The sequence below is a fragment of the Bombyx mandarina genome, chromosome 28, assembly GCF_030267445.1.
Source record: "Bombyx mandarina strain Sakado chromosome 28, ASM3026744v2".
Taxonomy (NCBI): domain Eukaryota; kingdom Metazoa; phylum Arthropoda; class Insecta; order Lepidoptera; family Bombycidae; genus Bombyx; species Bombyx mandarina.
In genome coordinates, this window is record NC_143233.1 from 5,785,360 (window position 1) to 5,806,096 (window position 20,737).

The following is a 20,737-nucleotide window of genomic DNA, read 5'->3' on the forward strand; positions in this document are numbered from 1 at the left end:
TTATTAGTTCAAAAGTATTCGTTCCACTGAACATTCTTTGATGTTTCCTGTGAACCGTCTTTAATTTTCAATGTTGTATCGTGTTTTTTTTTTTCAAAGAAATTTTGGTAATATTGATATGTGGAGTTAATCTGTTAATCTGTCTATTATGAAGCTGTTTTCTGACTTTGGAACCGTCTTTGATGTTGTTCTAAGGAATATTATTCGCAACTGAGGACGTTTGGTAGAGCTCAAGCTTTTTTCCCAAATGGAATAGTAACATTAAAATTCAGTCATTTATGTAATAGATTTCGATCAGGCGTAAATTCTGCCATTATTTGATACTCTTCATAATTTTGTTAGATGCTGAATTCTTCGAGTAAGGCCATGGATGTGCTTAACTTCTAACAATACGTTGTTACAGGTTAAAGAAAGTAAGCATTAAATATGCTTTGTTTTATTTTTTATTGCTTAGATGGGTGGACGAGCTCACAGCCCACCTGGTGTTAAGTGGTTACTGGAGCCCATGGACATCCACAACATGTAAATGCGCCACCCACCTTGAGATATAAGTTCTAAGGTCTCAAGTATAGTTACAACGGCTGCCCCACCCTTCAAACCGAAACGCATTACTGCTTCACGGCAGAAACAGGCAGGGCGGTGGCACCTACCCGCGCGGACTCACAAGAGGTCCTACCACCAGTAACACCAGTACGTAGAAACAGAAGCATAAATAGTTATTATTGTGTGTACTCCGATATGAATTACTATTATTAAAAGGGAATTTCGAAAAAAGATTCAGAATCGGAACGCAAAATTCAGTAGTAGATTTTATTATATAATTTTTAATGAATTTGTTGTTATTGGCTAGAAAGATTATTCAACTTTATTCTCAAATCGATGCCAACAGAGCCGATATTCAAAAAGAGCTTGACCTACTGTTAGGCGATAGCTTGAATGAAGGTCTAATGTCAAACTCTCAGTAGTTGTCCTACGAAATTATCAAAATTCCTGTAATTTTTTTTTATCCTACCTATGCTGATAGTTCTGAGAGGCTATATCAGCTTCGCCCTAACGTGTAGGTGAGCTCACGGGGCTCAAACCGGAGTGTTGCTAACACTGGCCCTAGCAAGAGCAGTGCTTCGCAGAATCTACTGCCGGATCGGAAACGCGACCCACTGAGAAGATCCGGCCAGAAACTCAGCGGGCATTCCTGTCATTGATTTGGTCTAAACTAGTCCAAAAACCGAGTATGCTATTCTGCATATTGTCAGAGCCGCAGCCAATAACGAGGCTAAAGCGGTCGCGAATTCTCAAAAGAATAATATCCGGTACAATTTAACGCGAACACCTGTTTATTTTTGTACATTTCTGACGGCTCCTTCCTTCGCAGGCCTGTATTAACCGACGGACTGCATCTATTCCAATGTCCGATGGGATTCATTCTCGCACGACGATAAGTTTGTTTTTATATGTCGAGTGCGGCGATCACGTGCGTTCTTGTTGACTGAGAAGCTCAGCGTGTTTATTGTAAGCCATGAAAGACGCGGCCGATTTACGTGGACCCCTGTCGACTACGAGAATTATTTTACGTATCTTCAAGCGCGCGGCTCTAGTTGGGTGGGCGACGAAAGAACCGTTGGTCAACGAACTATGTACGGATTTTTAAGTTGTACTTAATATAGGTTTTGTTTTGAATTATTTTTGACGCGAGCGTAAAATTACTTGCGGTTGATTGATAAATAAATCAATTGGGAAAGCAAAAAAATCTCTACTCTTTTCCTTTTTCGTATCATTATTAATTACTAGCTGTAACCGTCCGCTTCGCTGTGCATTTAAAATTAACATTATTATTTCTCACCCCCACAAAGATTCTCATTATTAACGCCCCCGCAACTGGTGTAGGGAGTCCAACACTCATATAAATATTAGCCTATCCATTAATTACATGTATTTGCTACATGGATACCAAGTTTCAAGTCAATTGGATGCATGGTTCAGTAGTTATAACGGAACATCCGTAAAAACCACTGTAGATTTATATATATAGTATATTATATATTATAGTATTTTATATTATATATGTAGTATAGATTTTTTTTGCTTAGCCTAGTGAACGTGCTTACGGGCGACTTGGTATTGATTCGTTGCTGCAGCCCTTAGACATCAATAATGTGAATGCTGAAAGATACTGTGGCGGTAGGTAAAAGGTTGCGTGTTCAAATCACGTCGAGGTCACCGGTTTGGAGGTATAACGACGAAAGGAAAGATCTTCCACCGAGCAGGTGATATTGCTCGGTAGACCGACGGTCCAAATGTTGTTATTTGGAACTTGGATCTTGAAAATGTCATAAGCGAGATTCAGGCATTTGTCAAATATCTTGTGCTGTGTGATGGCTACGCCACAGTACTTTGAGACATGAGTTCTAATATTAGAACGCATTGACGGAAAGAGTAAGTTGGACGGTGGTAGGTATCTACTGTCTTGTGAACCCGCAAGGGTAGGACTACCGCCCTGCCTATTTCTGTCGCGGGACAGCTGACGTACTGCAAAAACTGAGACTTATAACTCATGTTTGTAGGTGGGTGGCGGCATTTAGGTTGTTCATGTCTGTGTGTTCTTAACCAGATGGCCGTGAGTTTGTCCGCTCATTTAATAATAATTGAGCTATTTGCAATTTTTCAGAATCTCGCGAATCGGCCTTCGTGCACGCGTTGTCCTCGGCCGCTTTGGCTCACGCTGTGGCCAGGGCCTGTAGTCGAGGCGAGCTGAACGATTGCTCCTGTGATTCTAAGGTTCGGAAGCGGACACCCAGACATTGGCAATGGGGAGGGTGCTCTGAGGTAAAGAGCTTACCATATTACTAAATAAATCACTTTTTTTCCTACCTATGCTGATAGCCTTGAGAGGCTATTTCAGCTTCGCCCTAACATGTAAGTGAGCTCACGGGGCTCTCAAACCGGAGTATTTCTAACAGTGGCCCTAGCAAGAGCAGTGCTTCGCAGAATCTACCGCCGGATCGGAAACGCTTTAGGGATATCTTTTTTTTCTATTTGAAGTCGGTTTTGTGTTAAAGCATGTCTATTTACAATTATATAGATTCTTGTTGTAATTTGTCAAATTGTTCGAGTGCTCGTATCTATAAGTATAATAATATGATCTATTCAAAACATTGTTTTTGTTTCAGGACATTCGCTACGGAGAAACTTACAGTAGAGACTTCCTCGATTCTAGAGAAGACCGAACCACTGATGAGGGTCTCGTCAATCTTCACAACAACGACGCTGGAAGACGGGTATATACATTCTCAACTTATTATGCACGATGCTTTGAGTTCAGCTTTTGGATACACGAAATACATCGACGGGTGAAAGAATAATTGGATTAAGCGAAATTTTTGTAAATTTACAGCAGGATTTTCATAACTCTAAATTGGTATCATGCTAGAGACGATCTATTTTTTTTTCCCTACCTATTCAAGTAGCCTCTAGGGGTTATACTAGATTCACGGAACTAGTAGGTGAGCTCACGGGCATCAAACCTGACGACGTTGCCAACACTAACCTTAACAAGAGCAGTGCTTCGCAGAATCTACCGGATCGGTAATGCGACCCACTGAGAAGATCCGGCGAGTAACTCAGTGGGCTGTGTCTGTGGGTTAATTTACTCGCCGAGCCCTTCGTCGCAAGCGACGGGTTCGACAAGAACAATGACCGGTGTTTGGGGTACCTAAAAGCACTGGTCTATAAGGGCTCCTGTGATGATGGGCCCTGAGATTGCTTTTTTTTTATTGCTTCGATGGGTGGACAAGCTCGCAGCCCACCTGGTATTAAGTGGTTACTGGAGCCCATAGACATCCACAACGTAAATGCGCCAACCACCTTGAGATATAAGTTTTAAGGTCTCAAGTATAGTTACTACGGCTGCCCCCCCTTCAAAGCGAAACGCATTACTGCTTCACGGCAGAAACAGGGTGGTGGTACGTACCCGCGCGGACTTACAAGAGGTCCTACCACCAGTAACAAGTGCTGGGAGTAGTGAAAAAACTCATCCATAGTGCGCCTGTTAAAAAAATACCATTCCCAGGCTGTCCGATCCCGCATGCAGCGCGTGTGCAAGTGTCACGGAATGTCGGGCTCCTGTTCAGTCAGGGTTTGCTGGCGTCGTCTGCCGCAGCTCCACGTAGTCGGGGACGCGCTCTCCACTCGATACGAAGGCGCTTCCCACGTGAAGGTCAGCGTGAGTACTCGTTCTGTCTACTAACGTATTGTCACGAGTTGAGGCTTGGGACAAACATTGCAATGCCAATCAAAATACATTTTAATTAATATATCTGGTATCTCTCTAAGAGACAAAATCCGGAACGAAGAAATTCGACGGAGAACCAAAGTCGACGACATAGCTCTCAAAGTTAGCAGGCTAAAGTGGCAATAGGCCGGTTACGTCTGTCGAGCTAACGACGCCAGGTGGGGCAGGAAAGTCCTCGAATGGAGGCCACGGATGGGTACCAGGAGCTTGGGGCGTCCTCCAATCAGGTGGACTGACGACTTAGTGCGCACAGTGGGAAGTCGTTGGATGCGGAAGGCGGAGGACTGCATTATGTGGAAGGCAATAGGGAAGGCCTATGTTCAGCAGTGGGCAGATAAAGGCTGATGATGATGAATATATTATTAATACGTGAAGCAAAAACGTTGTACCCGATTTAACCAAAATTGCGCGGACGGAGGATGATTTTTATTTTTATTTTTTATTTTTTTTATTGCTTAGATGTGTGGACGAGCTCACAGCCCACCTGGTGTTAAGTGGTTACTGGAGCCCGTAGACATCTACAACGTAAATGCGCCACACACCTTTAGATATATGTAGTTCTAAAGTAAATCCCACAAGTATATAGAAAAGAAGTGCAGAATGATAATAGTTTTTTAAATTATGCATAAAAAATACATTAAATCAATAATAATAAAACATTACACACACTACCATGTATTTTACACACACACGCATGCACACTATTCGTTTAATGTCAAACTTTTCTTATTGCTTAAAGTTTTTTTTTAAGGATTTTATGACCTGGTTGCTAAGACCTTTAAGTCATGTCTTATTTTAATTTACCTAGTCAGGTCATAAATTCTGTCACATGTTTAATGTAAAATAATTGAAACACGTTTATTCATTATGTAACCATTCATATACCAAAATGAACTTAACAAAACATAGTTTCTTATGACACTAAAGCTTATTCAAAATGACCTCCGTGATTTTGAATACAGGCCTTCAATCTGCGCGGCCAGTCGTCTATCGCAGCACGAACTAGGTCCATGTCAATATCGGCGGCTGCCTTAATCAAGGATGTCTTGAGTGACTCCAAATTGGGATGAGGCTTTGAGCACGCCTTTTCCTCCAAGTGTTGCCATATCTTGTAATCTAACGGATTCAAATCTGGACTGGAGGAGGGCCAGTCTTCGTGCCGGATGAAGTCGATTTCTCTCAAACATTTCTCACAAAAATGTATCTCTGTTAAGCCCCAATAAGAAACTCCCAACCATACCATGAGCGAGGATGGAAAATGACCTCGTTGGACACGCGGAATACGGTTGCTCGCTTCTTCACTACTGTGTGCGTACACCTTATCATTTTGTTTGTTGTAGCTCTCTTCTACGGTAAAAACTTTTTCATCCGAAAAAAGAATTTCCCGATATTTTTTTCTTGCGTACCGCTTCAACAAAGCGCGGCATCTCTTCAATCTCAGGTCCATTAGACGAGAATTCAAACGATGTCCTGTTTTTCTTCGATATGCCCGAAGCCCTAAGTCTTCATTTAACACCCTTTTCACCGTGGTTCTGCTTAACCCCATCTGAAGGGCCAACAGTTTCTGCTTACGTTTGGGATTTCTTTGAATTCGCGCCTTCACAGATTTTATTACACATTTAAACCTGAAGAAACACTAAATAGACAAAATAAAACAAATCACACAGCTTCACTCCTCGCGTTCCCTCAAAAAGTCCTGCTTAAAGTCTGTGGTCAAATTGAGAATTGTAGATTAAATGTTGTTTCTTTATTAATATTTGTCTAAAGTGTATTTTTGGCGAAGTCTATGATTATAGAAGTATAATAGTCTTTGAAAATAGAATCATAATTGTGTACAAAGTTATAATTTCAATTAATTATAGTCGAATTTCGACTACCGGGGGACTACTAGTTTTAATTATTACGACAATTAAAGGTAAATTTTATTATCTCTATTGAGGCGATCCGTTCGTTTCACTTCGAATATAATTCTCGTGTATGGCACAATTTTATAGTAATATCGGCTATGTCTACAATGTTCTAGAACATTCAAGAAATGTTCCGGTTGTTTCGATATCCGTGTTTGCTATTTGACGACAGATGGCGTTACTCGGAACGACATTAATGCCAAAAAAATTTAAATACACATATGGTTATGGCTACCACCATCCTGGCCAATTCTGTCCTCAAACGTTCACAGTTCACGGCTAGAAAAGGTTGGTCAGGCATTTAATACAATATCGACTTAAACAGTCATGAAAACTGGAGATACTTCGTATTGCACATTATTTTGTTTTTTTATAGTAATTATAACTTAAAAACCCATTGAATATAGAACTAGGAAGTGCGATGACACGGATGTAGCAGTTGTAAATTGAATGAAATGTGTTAGGAATTTGTCCTTGATTGAGCCCCGGGAGTTCGTCTACCAAACCGCGCGTAGTTGGAATAGCCTCTTAGGCTACCCTCGCCTTAGATGGGAAAAATACCTCTTCCCTCCATACAAATTATTTACAGCTGTTTTGAGTTACATGTTGGGCGTTAAATTGTCAATAAAAGGCACATATGTAGCTCTTAATTATCCTTACTGGAATTTTTATGGTGTCACGTAAATACTAAACAGAGCTTAGAGATTAATCTTTTAAAGGGATATGGTATTTCGTTACAGGTCGTCGAACGCAAGAAGGGCAAGAACTTACGAAAAATACGACCGATACACGCCGACATGAAGAAACCAAACAAAACCGATCTAGTTTACTTAGAAGATTCACCGGACTACTGCGAACCAAATGAAGAGTAAGACACTTTGTGCTTAAATGTTTCTATAACTAAATTTGTAGCATAGTTAGCAAAACATAAGTTAATTCTATTTGAGATTAGGCCAGAGTTTGGCAAATGTTTTGTTGGGTGCTGACGCATTCTGCAAACTGGCATGAACTATTTAATTGTATATTCACCGATTGATTATGTCTATTATGAAATGAAATAACTATGCACTGATATATTGAAAAACTGGATGAGAGAAGCCGAGAATCGTGCTCAGTGGCGTGCAGATTGGAGAGGCCTGTGTCTAGTAGTGGACTGCTATAGGCTGATGATGATGATGATGATGACATATTGAAAACACAATGTACATTAACTGTTTACCAGCAAAATTACCGTGATTGCAACTATTCATATTGGCAGACTTAAAATGGAATTTGATTCTCATATATTCTGAGCATCGATGCGGCCTTGTTTATATTAAGCTATTGTTTTATATAGTCGATTGAGTCCCTGAGAAAGAGATAAAAAATAACAGAACCGTTGATAAACGATTTGTGCTGAAGGTATTAAAGAATAACGGCCGTCTGGTGTAGTGGTAAGTGACATGGTCACTACACACGCGGGTCCGAATGGAAGGGAAGATGTTTGTATGATAAATATAAAATATCTTTTCCAGGGTTATGGATGTATATTAAATATATGTATGTGTATAATAAAAATCTTACCTTTATTTCCGTTATCTGGTACCTGTAACACAAGTTCTTTACGAACTTATCACGGGACCAGTTAACGTGGCGTGATTGTTAGTAAATATTCATTTATTACCAGGCAGACTTCGTAATGCCTGAATCGATAAATAAAAGACCTAAGCTTTTGTATAAAATAAACTTAAAACAAACAAAAGGAATCCGTCTGACGGGGGACACATCAAAGGAAAAATATTTTTTTTATTTTTATTTAATTTTGAGCATTTTCATATTTATCTACCTTTTAAACTTTCTATGGAGTTTCACAAATAATTTAAGACCAAAATTAGCCAAATCTGTATAGCCGTTCTCGAGTTTTAGCGAGACTAACGAACGGCAATAAATTTTTATATATCGCTCATTTGGAGTGACAGTGACATAATTGCTAAAAAATGTGAAATTGATTTAATTATACCAAAATGTATTTTTCTCGACTTAGATATGGGTTGATTATTTTTTTTTAAAAATTAGTCTCCTTTCAAGCCTAGACTTCAAACTACAAAAGTAAAATAATAGAGATAGTCATTATCTGTCAGAAATATTTAGAATCTTCATTAGTATTACGAAAACTGGCGTAGTGTAAAATTTAGAAATTTACAGTTGTGTCACTGTTGCTCCTAATGAGCGATATATAGATTTATTTATTTATTTATCTGTGGTACTGTCAAAGTATACATTTATTCTCAATTTTCCAGGCTCGGGATCCTGGGGACTCGTGGTCGGACCTGCAACCGAACCTCGGCAGGTATCGACGGGTGTCGCCTCCTCTGCTGTGGGCGAGGGTACCAGACGAGGGTCCAGGACTACGAGGTGAAGTGTAAGTGCCGATTCGTCTGGTGCTGCCGGGTGCAATGCGAGATATGTAGATTCAAACGCGACCACCATGTCTGCAATTGAGGATACGAAAATACAGTTTAAGTCTGAGTTGTAGACATAACTGAAACTGCTTCTACGATTTAATCTCACGTTTATTATTGTCAGCGTTTTATTACTGACGTTTTGATATTTGAATACTGCTTTCAACGGATGCGACGATCTTAGTTCTTAAGCTGCTTTCAGACTACTATACTATAGTGCCATATAGTATATAACGTGTCTGTGTCTGAGAGTGCCCCTGGGTATGCCGATGTTACATGAGGCCCAGTCGCGTCACTCCCCAAAAGGTGGTCTATGGGTCGAGAGACACGGGGCCGAGTCGCACCACTTCTTGACACGTCACCACCGGTAGACAACCGGTAAACAGGAGATGAGGATCTCAGGAGGAGTGAGGAGGATCTCATCAAAGAGGGATAGACGAAGTAAACATGTCCTTTTATAATATTAAGGTGTCATTTCTCGAAGATTCTGCAGGCCAGAAATGTGAAAAGTTTGTCGTCATATAATCGAGACAAAATCGCACAGTCGCGACGTGCAGTGTCCAGTAACCGAACTTATTTGTTTGTATTAAAAAAAAAGGGTATTGAATTCTCCACACTGCGCCACGTACAATCTCTAGAGGGCGTTGCCAGTAATTTAGAAAAAGGTTTAAATTAATGGAAATGAAATATTCTGGCGTTACAAGTATAGCAGCTTATACTTAGCCAATAATATATAGTACAGTACAGTGTGAACGCGTCCATAACAATGTATGGTGCGCGATATTGTTGTGCTATGAGCTATATACTATATGATATTATATTATAGCGTAGTCTGTAAGCAGATTTAGTCTTTGTGTATCTTAGTGACCACGAAAACCGTACAGTATTCAAAAACACAGAAATAGTGTAATAATAATAGTAATATTAGCTGGGAACAAATCATGCATGGTCATCAGGCCCCAATTGATGATCACTTGCGTTATGGGTACCGGAGGCTGATACATACTGATAAATGTCTAAATATATACATTTATAGATAATAAACACACACACACACACACACCACAAAGAGCAAACAAATCTGTTCACCATAAAATGTTTGTGCGATGTGGGAATCGAACCCTCGACCCTTAGCACAACAGTCAGGGCCGCTAACCACTGCACCACCGAGTCAGAAATCTATAAACATAAAAACGAATTGCTGTTCGTTAGTCTCGCTAAAACTCGAGAGCGGCTGAAGCGATTTGGCTAATTTTGGTCTTGAATTATTTGTGGAAGTCCAGAGAAGGTTTAAAAGGTAAAGTATAAATATGAAAATGCTCAGAACTAAATAAAAATAACAATTTTGTTTTTCCTTTGATGTGTCCCCCGTCGGACGGATTCCTTTTGTTTATTTTATACAAAATTTGAGGTCTTTTATTTATCGATTGAGGCACTACGAAGTCTGCCGGGTCAGCTAGTAGACAATAAAAAAACGAGAGATTAATCCGTAAAAGTGATTTTAATTAAATGAATATCTTTGTCGTTTTAGAAGATTCATTCATTCGCGTTTCAATCTACTTTCTGTCTGTGTTACAACCCTGTGTTAGAATCGAAATAATTTATGTTTACGTAGGGACATAAATAACGTTGAATCCAGGTACAGAATTCGCGGTATTTCCGAACAAAAATAAACATAACAATAAATAAATATGCATGTAAAATAAACACGCATTCCGACGATAAACAAATAATTTAGTTATGTACATATAAGTCATGTAATTTGTAACAAGAGAGGAGTATTAAACCAACACTCGGACGAGACAATTGTGTTCCATTCGAACAAGAAACTCCCTTCAGGTCTAATACTCCTCTCTTATTACAAATTACATGGCTTATATGTACACTAAAATTTAACTAATATATTTTGTAAGGAAATACTAAATATAAATCTTCCAGAATGTTTGCGTTTTGATTGATAAATTGAGGCAATCTTGAAAAATATTTAAACAACAAAAGATTTTTCTATTAATTAAAAAAGACTGCATTCGTTTTCTCTAGAATATTCTGTCATTTAACATTTTAAAAGGAAAACGTGTTCATGATTTATTCTGACTGAAATTATTATTTGTAGTGTCACATAAAATTCATATTATGCTAAGCTTTAATAATATTTACAGTATTAATAACTTATTATTTAGCTTGTATTTCGTGTAAAAAAGATGTAAATATCTCCCAGGTAGTCAATAAGTGTACTATTTTATTTAGTTTTCTTTTTTGGTTTTCTGTAAATACCCACTGTGTTTGCACAGTTAAATTTTCTACCTCAGAAGATCTTCTCATTTTCGTCTTTTAGATTATAGTACGACGTTACGTAATGTAATAATTAGAATTAACAAGATTTCTAATTATTCAATAATATTTTTCTCATTAACAAAAGTTCTTTAGCTTAATATTCGATTTCCTTCGAAGATGACTGACTTCTGTAGACGAAGTATTCGATAGACAGATTCTTTAGCAGATACGTCTTATACTTGTCATTACCGATGGTGTTAGATTAGATTTTACACTTTACATAAATTGAATTTGTCGATGACTTACCTATTGAGGCAACAGATCAGCACTTATTTTCCAAAATTTTCGCGAAAACTATAAGGATGAGTTGAACACGACGTTACATGGGGCTAAAAAAAAGCGATAATCTAACCATAGATAATACAAAACATGACATCATGCGTTGGTGCTTAATTTTTTTTTTATTGCTTAGCTGGGTGGATGAGCTCACAGCCCATCTGGTGTTAAGAGGTTAGTAGAGCCCATAGACATCTACAACGGAAATGCAGCCACCCACCTTGAGATATAAGTTCCAAGGTCTCATTATAGTTACGACTGTACCACCCTTCAAACCGAAACGCATTACTGCTTCACGGCCGAAATAGGCGGAGTGGTGGTACCTACTCGTGCGGATTCATAAGAGGTCCTACCACGGGTAATAAGCTTATCGCAGAGACCACACTTTTTAAAGGCACCCATGACCACTTAATTTTTATTAGCAAATAAACAAAGGTCGGGTTAATTCGTATTATTACTTACAAGTTGAATTAAGTTTACAAGTTAGTAGGAACGCTTATTTGAAATAGCGCTTAAGCAGTGCTTTATAAAATAACTTAATTAAGCGTTATCGCTTTTAACATTATGAGCTCTTTACGACATCAGGCCAAACAAATAAGCGCAATTGACAAGTACTATAATATACAGTATTTTTAAGAGTTTTAACGTAAATATTTCGCTAACGATTCTTCTTCTTTCTTCTTCTTTTTCTCCACCTTATCCCCCTAGGTGGGGTCGGCACAGCTAATTTTTCTCTTCCGTTCTCTTCTATCAGCTGTCATCTCAACACTCACTCCTCTCTCTCTCATATCGTCATTCACACACTCCATCCATGTCTTCTTCGGTCGACCTCTTCCCCCTCTACCTTGCCCTACCATTTCCATACATCTCCTAGTCACATGCATCTTCTCTCTACGCATCACATGTCCATACCACGCTAACCGTCCGCTCCTTAATTTGTTGTTTACCGGGGCCACTTTCACACTTCCTCTGATATACTCATTGTTTATCTTATCCATTCTTGTCACTCCACACGTCCATCTCAACATTAAAGCCTGCGATTTAAAAAAAAACGGACCCCTTATTACTATGCAGTCTATTTTTTTCTATTGTTATGAATTTTAAGCGGTTTATGATACACCACTACAAAATAATACGTTGTAAATATCGTTTGAATAGTTTTATTAATTTTAACTTATTGTATTAGAATGTGATAGCATATGATAATTCCTTTGTAGAATTACGTACCTTCATTTATATCATTCAATTAGTATTTCGGAACATGGTTAATTGTAAATAATTAGACGTAGTTTGTAATATACTTAATAATCTTTTAAACTTATAAACGCAATATGGCATTATGTGTGGTACTAACTACATTATGATAACATTTTACAATAAAAAAAATGAATTTAAATCTTTTTATCGTTTTTGGAGAATCTTTAAAATTATCGATGCTTCGCTAACTATGCCAACTGTCAAATTAAGACGAAAATATTACTTAGGTTCCTCTATTCAACGACAGATGGCGCTAAACCATAAATAAGAGTACCGCTCATACTGTTAAATATTAATATGTATTTAAGTTAGGTACTTAGTTCTAAAAGCCAAATCGAATAACGCGTTTATATATAATACTAGCTGTTTATATAGTTTCGCTAATGTCCATTTCATCTCTAGATACTATACATAATATATTGTAGTAGTTCTTTTTGTATTTGTATTGTGTAAACCGAAGAGTGAATTAATTCCACGACATTTTTCAATATTATATAGTTCATGTTAATAACGATATTTTTTTATTCTTGTAATCTTTATTGCCGTCTGATATTCAATGTAGAATGAAGATTTGGTGAACATCTCAATACATCAAAGTATGTTTGATTGAAATTTTAATAAAAATTACTGCTTTAGGTTCAAATAATGTAAGTTCTATGGAAGATGGCAGTAAAATCAAACAATGGCAGTAAAATAGTTTTAAAACGATCTATATTTACGATTTTCTACGTCTTTTACTACTAAATAACGTATTTTAATGAATTCTTAGCGAATTTATGTATTTTGTGAACCAAATCAACAAGGAATCTCTGGACGGTTTCTTTATGGCTTAAGTACTTATTAAACCATTTTAATTATGAATGTACAATGTGAATGGAATAAATTGAATGTTTTAGACATTAATGCTTTTATTTTATTTACCATAAATTCATAAATAAAGATAATATAAAGTCATAAATACAGTTGCGATTTTATATTTGTAATTGTAATCTTTTTTTATTCTTTAAAAAAAAATTGCTTAACATTCAACATTTGTTGTTATTTTTTTATATACACATTTTTGCAGACTGAACATAATATTTTTCCTTGGATGCTATTTTTTTTTTTTTTTCTTTGATGTGTGGACGAGCTCACAGCCCACCTGGTGTTAAGTGGTTACTGGAGCCCATAGACATCTACAACGTAAATGCGCCACACACCTTGAGATACAGTTCTAAGTTCTCAGTATAGTCACAACGGCTGCCTCAACCTTCAAACCGAAACGCATTACTGCTTCACAGCAGAAAAAGGCGGGGCGGTGGTACCTACCCGTGCAGGCTCACAAGAGGTCCTACCACCAGTAAAGTTCTAGATTTTACAGGAAACGGAAATGAGCCAACATAATACAGATACTAATAGACATTGGTTGGTACAGATATATAACGTTATTAATCTATCAATATCATTTGACTGGTAGGGTATTTGTGAGCCGGCATGGATGGATTCCACTACCCTGCCTGCTTCTGCCGTCAAGCAGTAATGCGTTTTAATGCGGAATGCTTTTCTTCCTTCTTCGTTAAATTTTTTGAAGTCGGTTTTATTTTTTCTTTTGCGGGAAGTATACAACAAACAATTCGCCGTTAAGTCCACAGATATTTGACGTACTCTTCTAAAAGTCGTACTCTGTCATTGGGGGGGTCATTGATTTCCTTTTAGTTACTGCCCAAGTGGGTTCCCTACCCAGGGATAAGTTCGAGGACACGACGTGCAAGATTCCATCCAGTAGTCGAGCTGGAAGACACAAGTTTAATTAATGAAAAATTCTCAGCTATAAGTCATAGCTTGCAGTAGGCAGCGGATTAGACTGTACCCTTGAAATTGTTACTCACGAAGGTGCTCCATCAATCAGATGCGCCGTACCATCTATGTCTGTATCGACACTGTCATTAAAAAAGGACAATTTAATCGAGATTTTTTGTGTAAGCAGCGGAGCGGTGATGCCCATGGCTGGGTTAACATTTCGAAGGATGTCATAGTTAGTATTTGAATGCAAGACTTAGCTGTGAGTACTTGACAATATTTCCTCCTTGATATCTATGAATTCTGGTAACCGCTCAATTTTTTTCCGTATCTAATCGATGGTAGCCCAAGAGTCTATTCCAACTACACAAGGACGGGTGTGAGCTCACGGGCTCAACCAAAGAGAACTTGCTAACAATAGCCCTAGCAAGAGCAGTGCTCAGTGGCTATGTGCTAGGTTACACGTCGAACTCTTCATCATATTCGACGAAGCCGGTCAGTTGCAGTACTAAGTTTTCTGTGAGTAAAACTTACGTTATTATGGTCACTTCTTAAAGGTCCACATGTTAGGCGAGTGCAATTTGTTTTTTTAGTAACTTTGCATGGCGTCCGACGATATTCGTCTGTCGGCATAGGATTCTTAACCCATTCGATAACTTCATTGGAATTGACCTAAAACATAAAATGTTTAATCATTGCTATGATAAGTGTCGCCATCTATATTCAAGGTGTTTAAACGGCCAAATAATAGACAGTGAAACCCTTCAAATAGTACTAGGCTAAACGCATAGATGGCAGCAGTGATTATCACACAATTTCACCTGTAAAGACGTCAAAGATATATTATTATAATTATATCCATTAAGTTTTGCTACAAATCAAAGATTATGCTTCCGAAAAACATGAAACGTAATAGTCTCGGAACGAAAAGGTTTTGTTCTGTAAAATACAAAATAGCGTCATAAGCGAAATTAGCTTTTTCCCTTAGCTAGCAAACAATCTTTGTATGGAAGTTACAACGGCGCCTCAACTAGCATACTTTATACATATTGGATCTTCATTTTTAGAGACTTTGTCAACGGGTAAGAGTACGCCAGTCTTTTTATTCATCTTATCTTCTTATAGAATGGATTGATAGTCGATTAATAACAGAAAAAATTAATTACGGAGGAAGATGCTACATCGGTGTTTCTCAACGTGGGGTCCGCTCTCAACAAGGGGGCAATTTCATACTTAAGGGGGGCAATCGCACTAAATTAATATAGAAAATCTGTATTAAAATTATTTTGAATTTGAATTTCAGTTTTTTATTATATGTTTTGAAAAATTACTTACTGTGTATGATAACAATTTCATAGTGATTTATTTATTCTTAAAACCTATAATTTATGTTTCTTAAGTGAACAAATAAATTTTTTATTGTTATAAATTATACGGGACCCATAAAAATTTTAGACACATGTTACAGTGGGGCATGGCACAAAAAAGGTTGGGAAGCACTGTGCTACATTCTTCTTATGTTTGAAAAGCTGTCTCTCTGTATTGGAATGTACCATCTCATCTATAATGACCACTTAATGTACATATTATATATATTAGGATAGATTCTAATGGTTTTTGTTTTAGGTGTGCGAAAAATCGCTGAAAAGAATTTTGCAGAAATTAGACTTTAGTTTTTAAACGTCTTACCATGAAAACATCATTTAAGCTATTGATTAGATCCATAAATCTGGCTAAGGCCCTTTTCACTGCTGGATTGAATCTTAAGTACCATTCATGAATGTAGAAGCCAAATGGAGCTCTGTTTCCGTGGTAGTGTCTTTCAAAGTTAATCAAGATGAAATCAAACCATTCATCCTCACTGTCTAATTTTGGCCTGGAGTAAATGAGAAACTTACTACTCAATCTTGTTTATTTTTGTCTTACAAAACAGAGATTACAACACTTAAGTCAAAGTCTACAGAGTATAAAATACGTGAGTTCGGACTGTTGGTAGGGCGTCTTAAGTGCCCGCAAGATTAGGTACTACCTCCCTCCTTATTTCGCCGTAAGGCAGGAATGCGTTTTGTTTTTGAAGGCTGGGGTAGCTGTACTTTAAAAACTGAGACTTAGAACTCAGGTCTCAAGGTGGATGGGGGCACTTAAGTTGTAGATGTCTAACGGCTTCGGTAACCACTTAGGACCGTAAGCTATGAGGTCGCCCACCCACCTTAGCAAAGTAACATGTGAATATTTCGCTAAATATGTAGATTGGACTGCCAATTGGATTGCCAACTCAGCGTCTGTAATACTATAACAGATCTACATCTTAAATAAGACGATGAGATGACACTAATAACACGGATCATGGGGAAGTAGGTAGTATAGTGAACTGGTATTGCCATTGGTTCCATTAATCAAGAAATTACATAAATTGTTTACTGAATTTTCTTATGATTTTCAACAGGCGTTGATAACGAGGAGGTGGTCAATTCGCATGTATTTGTTTCAAGTGTGATACGTCAAAATAATTTCGAGGAAAACCGATTTTGACGTGGCACCGTGGCATTTATTTTGTGTAACATTTCACATTTAAAATATATAATACTCACACAAAAAAACAACTATCAACCATCGGACAAGGGATACCATTTTGATCCAACCAGCTGATCATAGGCATTACCCAGGGTCCCGGAATAGAAGCGGTTGGGCAGGGAGGTATCACACATTCTTCAGTTGAAGCGTAATGAAGAGTGTACGGCCATAGACCAGGGCTTAAAGAAGTCACTGTAGGCCAAGTGGTATCGTAAATAATTCCGAAATCGGCCATAACTTGAAAACTGGAATTTCCTGTCATTTGCAGGAATGGCATACGTACTCCTGAAATAATTGGATAGAATATTTGTTAACCGGTAATATATACTAAATGGAAATAATGCAACTTGAGGCTTTCTAACTACAAAAGTAATCTGAGACTCATGTAATCAGAATTTTACTTTTGCCAAAGTCGAATTCGTTGTAGTATAATTATCCTGTCCTGGTGAACCCAGAGAGGCCCCCGGGCCACCCGTAATTCCTCATTCATAAAAAAAGTAAAATTATCATATTAGATAACATAAATCGATTTGGACATTTTCAATCGAACACCTAGATTTATTACGTAGGCTTAGAAGTTAGATTTTAACACACCTTTTATTTCATCATATGGTATATTAGCAAAATGGCCCATCAAGACTCTTTGGTCTACCAGCTCTCGGACCATAGTATCATAAGTGGCTTCAGCCCAGTAAGTCTGTGGAGTTCTATGGCTGATAGTGTGTAAGGCGATTTCAAAGCCTTCGTTGTACAATTCGTTGACCGCATTGTAGTTTGTGTATTCATGGTTGATGTAGAACGTGGCACCCGCTTTGCAGCCGTTTGTGTTGTGGCGGTTATAGAGAATATCTCGGTACGTAACCAAATTCATTGCGTTAATGGCATCGTCGAAAGTTATCGTGAAGAACTGGAAAATATTGGAACAGTACCATTCGAGAGATATTAAAGACTAGCTTTTAGCGACTCCGTCCGCGTGTAATAGTTACTTTGGCATAACGCTAAATTTTATCCCCCACTTCATTTACGTAGAAAGTGAAAATATTTTGAAATTATAGAACGTTAAGGAAGCTATTTAAACCCCTATTTTGAAACATTATTTATTGGTGCTCCACTTGTATTGGTCTTACTGTGATGTTATATATAGCCTTCATCAATAAATGGGCTATCTAACACTAAAATAATTTTTCAAATCGGACCAGTAGTTCCCGAGATTAGCGCGTTTTAAACAAACAAACTCTTCCGCTTTATAATATTAGTATAGATTGTGGAACGTATTTGAATGGAGTCCATTTTGAATCTTAATGTAATCTTCAAAATTAAATTGCACATCTCACCTGTGGAGTTTCCTTAGCTGCCAGTCCTCCAGGTATATTGGTTGAGGAGCAACGGCATTCAGGTAACTCACATTTCTCTACCTCACAAGGCAAAGCCAACGGCAAATCTCCTGTCACCACATTTACTACAACGACTAAGAATAACAGTAAAATCTTCATAGTCAATTATTTTGTATACTGAATCAGTTTTCAGTGATTTCAAATATTTATTTCGAAATGTTATCACTTGGTCAAATCCTTTTCTGGGTCGAATTTTGATATCGGTAACCTAAAAAAATAAATAAGCAGTATTCAAAAATAGCTAGCAGATCGAAATAATAATTTTAATATGAACTTTTTAATTCTGTTGACAGTGGTCATATATTACGAACGAAGTTATAAAAATAATGTATTGTCATATCGGTCCTTGTGGCGTGTTAAATTTTTTTACTAATGGGACGTCTCAAGCTCTTTTTTTTATTGCCTTTGTAGACAGACGAGCATACGGCCCACCTGATGGTAAGTGGTTACCGTCGCTCATGGACGTCAGCAATGCCAGGGGCAGAGCCAAGACGCTGCCTACCATTAAATGCCATTAAGTACTCTCCGCAAGCCTTGTTTGAAGAAAGCCCGATGGTACGTGGCAGAAAAGATCTTTGTGATTGATTGATTGATATAAGCATATAAGTGTTATAAGCATTTCACTGAATTATTTTTGGTCTATATTATAAATTTATATAGGCGGTCTTACAGTCTCACTCCTATGCGAGCGAGGTGTTCATTCAGGCAACTCTCACCTGCAAACTTCCTCCAAATTACGTAGACTCACTTTCGTAGGAAAGCTCGTGTTAAGTATTGTATAAGGAATAAATATTGAATCCAAGACGATCTTAATTCTTATCAAATTTAATTAAATTAAAATTAAAGAAATTTTTTATAAATACAAATAAAAATCATATCCGTAAAATTAAAAAAATGTATAATTAATAATAATTACTAGTAACATAAATACTAACCACGCGAGGTTTGTACATGTGCGTATATTTAAGACGATTTAAGTATTTTCGAAATTTTAAAGAAACTTTTTTAATGACTACATCTATACAAATAAATAAAAATGGGGTGTCTTTTTGTAATAATAAAATAACCAGTTTTTACTAAATGCGTAAGTTTGTCTGTCTGTTTGTTCCAGCTAATCTTTGGAACTGCTGGACCGATTTTGACGGGACTTTCACTGATAGGTAGCTGATGATATAAGGAGTAACTTAGGCTTAGTAACTTTTTTAGATTAGCTTCGCCCCGCGGCGTCACCCGCGGTACAACAATAACTGCGAGTAACATCGCGGGATTCAGCTAGTCTTGTAATAAAACTTGTAATAAGACTTCGCGTTGTAATATCAATAGACCCCGGTACAGCCCACTGACTTACTCGCCGGATGGGACTCAGTGGGTCGCGTTTCCGATCCGGTGGTAGATTCTGCGCAGCACTGGTCTTACTAGGGCTAGTTTTAGCAACATCGTCAGATTGGAGCCCCGTGAGCTCACCTACTCGCTCTGTGAATCTATAACCCCTTGAGGTTACTAGAATAGGTAGGAAAAAACCGGTAACCGCTGATCACCAGTCTGCTTAGTGCGAGTTTGTTAACGTTTTCGATAGCGTAAAAGTTAACTCAAATTTGTATGCAGTTGGAACAGCGCTCCTAGAGGCAAACGTACGCAAACGTTCTCGCTCCATACAAATATGAGTTAACTTTTACGCTATCGAGAACGTTAAATAACTCGAACTAATCACACAGGTGAGTCGTGTGGTCGTTTATACGTCACCGCAATAAAAAAACCCAATCAAATTATATTTTATCATATTGTTAAGTAGGAAGGCAAATCATTTCAATCTCAATATAATCTAAAACCAGTATATAAACACGCTTAAGAACCAATTTAAACTTAAACAGTCATTATCGAGCTCATTATAAGGACTATTTTCGTCGGAGCTGTCAATATTGATTTATTATCAGTTTCCTTTTAAAGGAGCCGAGCGATATCAATCAATAAAATCAGGTATTAATCGTTCTGTTGAATTGCTTTTAAGTCGGAATAACATAGATAACGCAAAAATTTATATCAGTTACAAATCAATATTTTCCTAGTAACCTTATTTAAGTTGTATCCATGTTAAGGTACCATTTAATTAACAATATTTCATTCATTTTATTAGAACCCACCCAAACCATCACTAGAATATCTTCCTTGATATTTATTTCGAAGCATTAAATTTAGTTCTTAACTACCACAGATTACTTTTGTTAATACGTGTTTTGTATTTTAAATTAGTTTTTTAATCTATTTTTTAACCAAATTCAAAATAAGGAGGTTAACAATTCGATTGGTTTTTTGTGTGGCGCCGAACTCTTTTCTAGGCGAATAGATCGTGACAAGCATGAATGAAAAAAAAATCCTGTATCCAAAATTTAAAAAAAATATTCTGGAAACCTTTATGAAGGACTTTCACAGGTCGGTACCGCTCTCTTTTTTGTTTCTGGGTCAAAATAGTGCTGGGCTCGGATGTGT

At 37.4% G+C, this 20,737-nt stretch overlaps 2 protein-coding genes across 4 annotated transcripts in view; one reads left to right on the forward strand and one right to left on the reverse strand.

Moving 5' to 3' along the window:
* The window catches only part of LOC114243804 (protein Wnt-4), a 108,073-nt gene extending 94,667 nt beyond the window's left edge, over positions 1 to 13,406 (forward strand). Inside the window, exons 4-8 of one of the 2 annotated variants that reach the window (XM_028175420.2) lie at positions 2,666 to 2,823; positions 3,168 to 3,275; positions 4,067 to 4,219; positions 6,936 to 7,063; positions 8,475 to 13,406. In XM_028175420.2, the coding sequence (XP_028031221.2) occupies positions 2,666 to 2,823; positions 3,168 to 3,275; positions 4,067 to 4,219; positions 6,936 to 7,063; positions 8,475 to 8,676 (749 nt within the window). In that variant the 3' untranslated portion in view covers positions 8,677 to 13,406. The remainder of the gene's footprint in view (positions 1 to 2,665; positions 2,824 to 3,167; positions 3,276 to 4,066; positions 4,220 to 6,935; positions 7,064 to 8,474) is intronic. The other variant, XM_089739211.1, reaches the window with a different exon arrangement.
* Positions 13,407 to 13,409: 3 nt separating this feature from the next.
* On the reverse strand, positions 13,410 to 19,889 carry LOC114243793 (chitin deacetylase 8). 2 transcript variants are annotated; one of them, XM_089739213.1, is made up of 7 exons: positions 19,599 to 19,889; positions 18,191 to 18,458; positions 17,451 to 17,763; positions 16,874 to 17,141; positions 15,972 to 16,158; positions 14,817 to 14,954; positions 13,410 to 14,273 (listed from the first exon to the last, which is right to left on the reverse strand). In XM_089739213.1, the coding sequence occupies exons 2-7, from the start codon at positions 18,347 to 18,349 to the stop codon at positions 14,199 to 14,201; spliced, it is 1,140 nt and encodes a 379-aa protein (XP_089595339.1). In that variant the 5' UTR covers positions 18,350 to 18,458; positions 19,599 to 19,889; the 3' UTR covers positions 13,410 to 14,198. The 2 variants fall into 2 exon arrangements, with proteins under 2 accessions (XP_089595339.1, XP_089595338.1); XM_089739212.1 differs by lacking the exon at positions 14,817 to 14,954.
* Between the last annotated feature and the right edge of the window lie 848 nt (positions 19,890 to 20,737).

Excerpts from the sequence above, each read along its gene's own strand:
- LOC114243793 (XM_089739213.1), bottom strand. The coding sequence starts at position 18,349 with ATGAAGATTTTACTGTTATTCTTAGTCGTTGTAGTAAATGTGGTGACA. Across the intron at positions 17,764-18,190 it reads CAGCTAAGGAAACTCCACAG|TTCTTCACGATAACTTTCGA; the intron begins GTGAGATGTGCA and ends AATATTTTCCAG. Across the intron at positions 14,955-15,971 it reads GCTTAAATGATGTTTTCATG|GTCAATTCCAATGAAGTTAT; the intron begins GTAAGACGTTTA and ends TTTATGTTTTAG.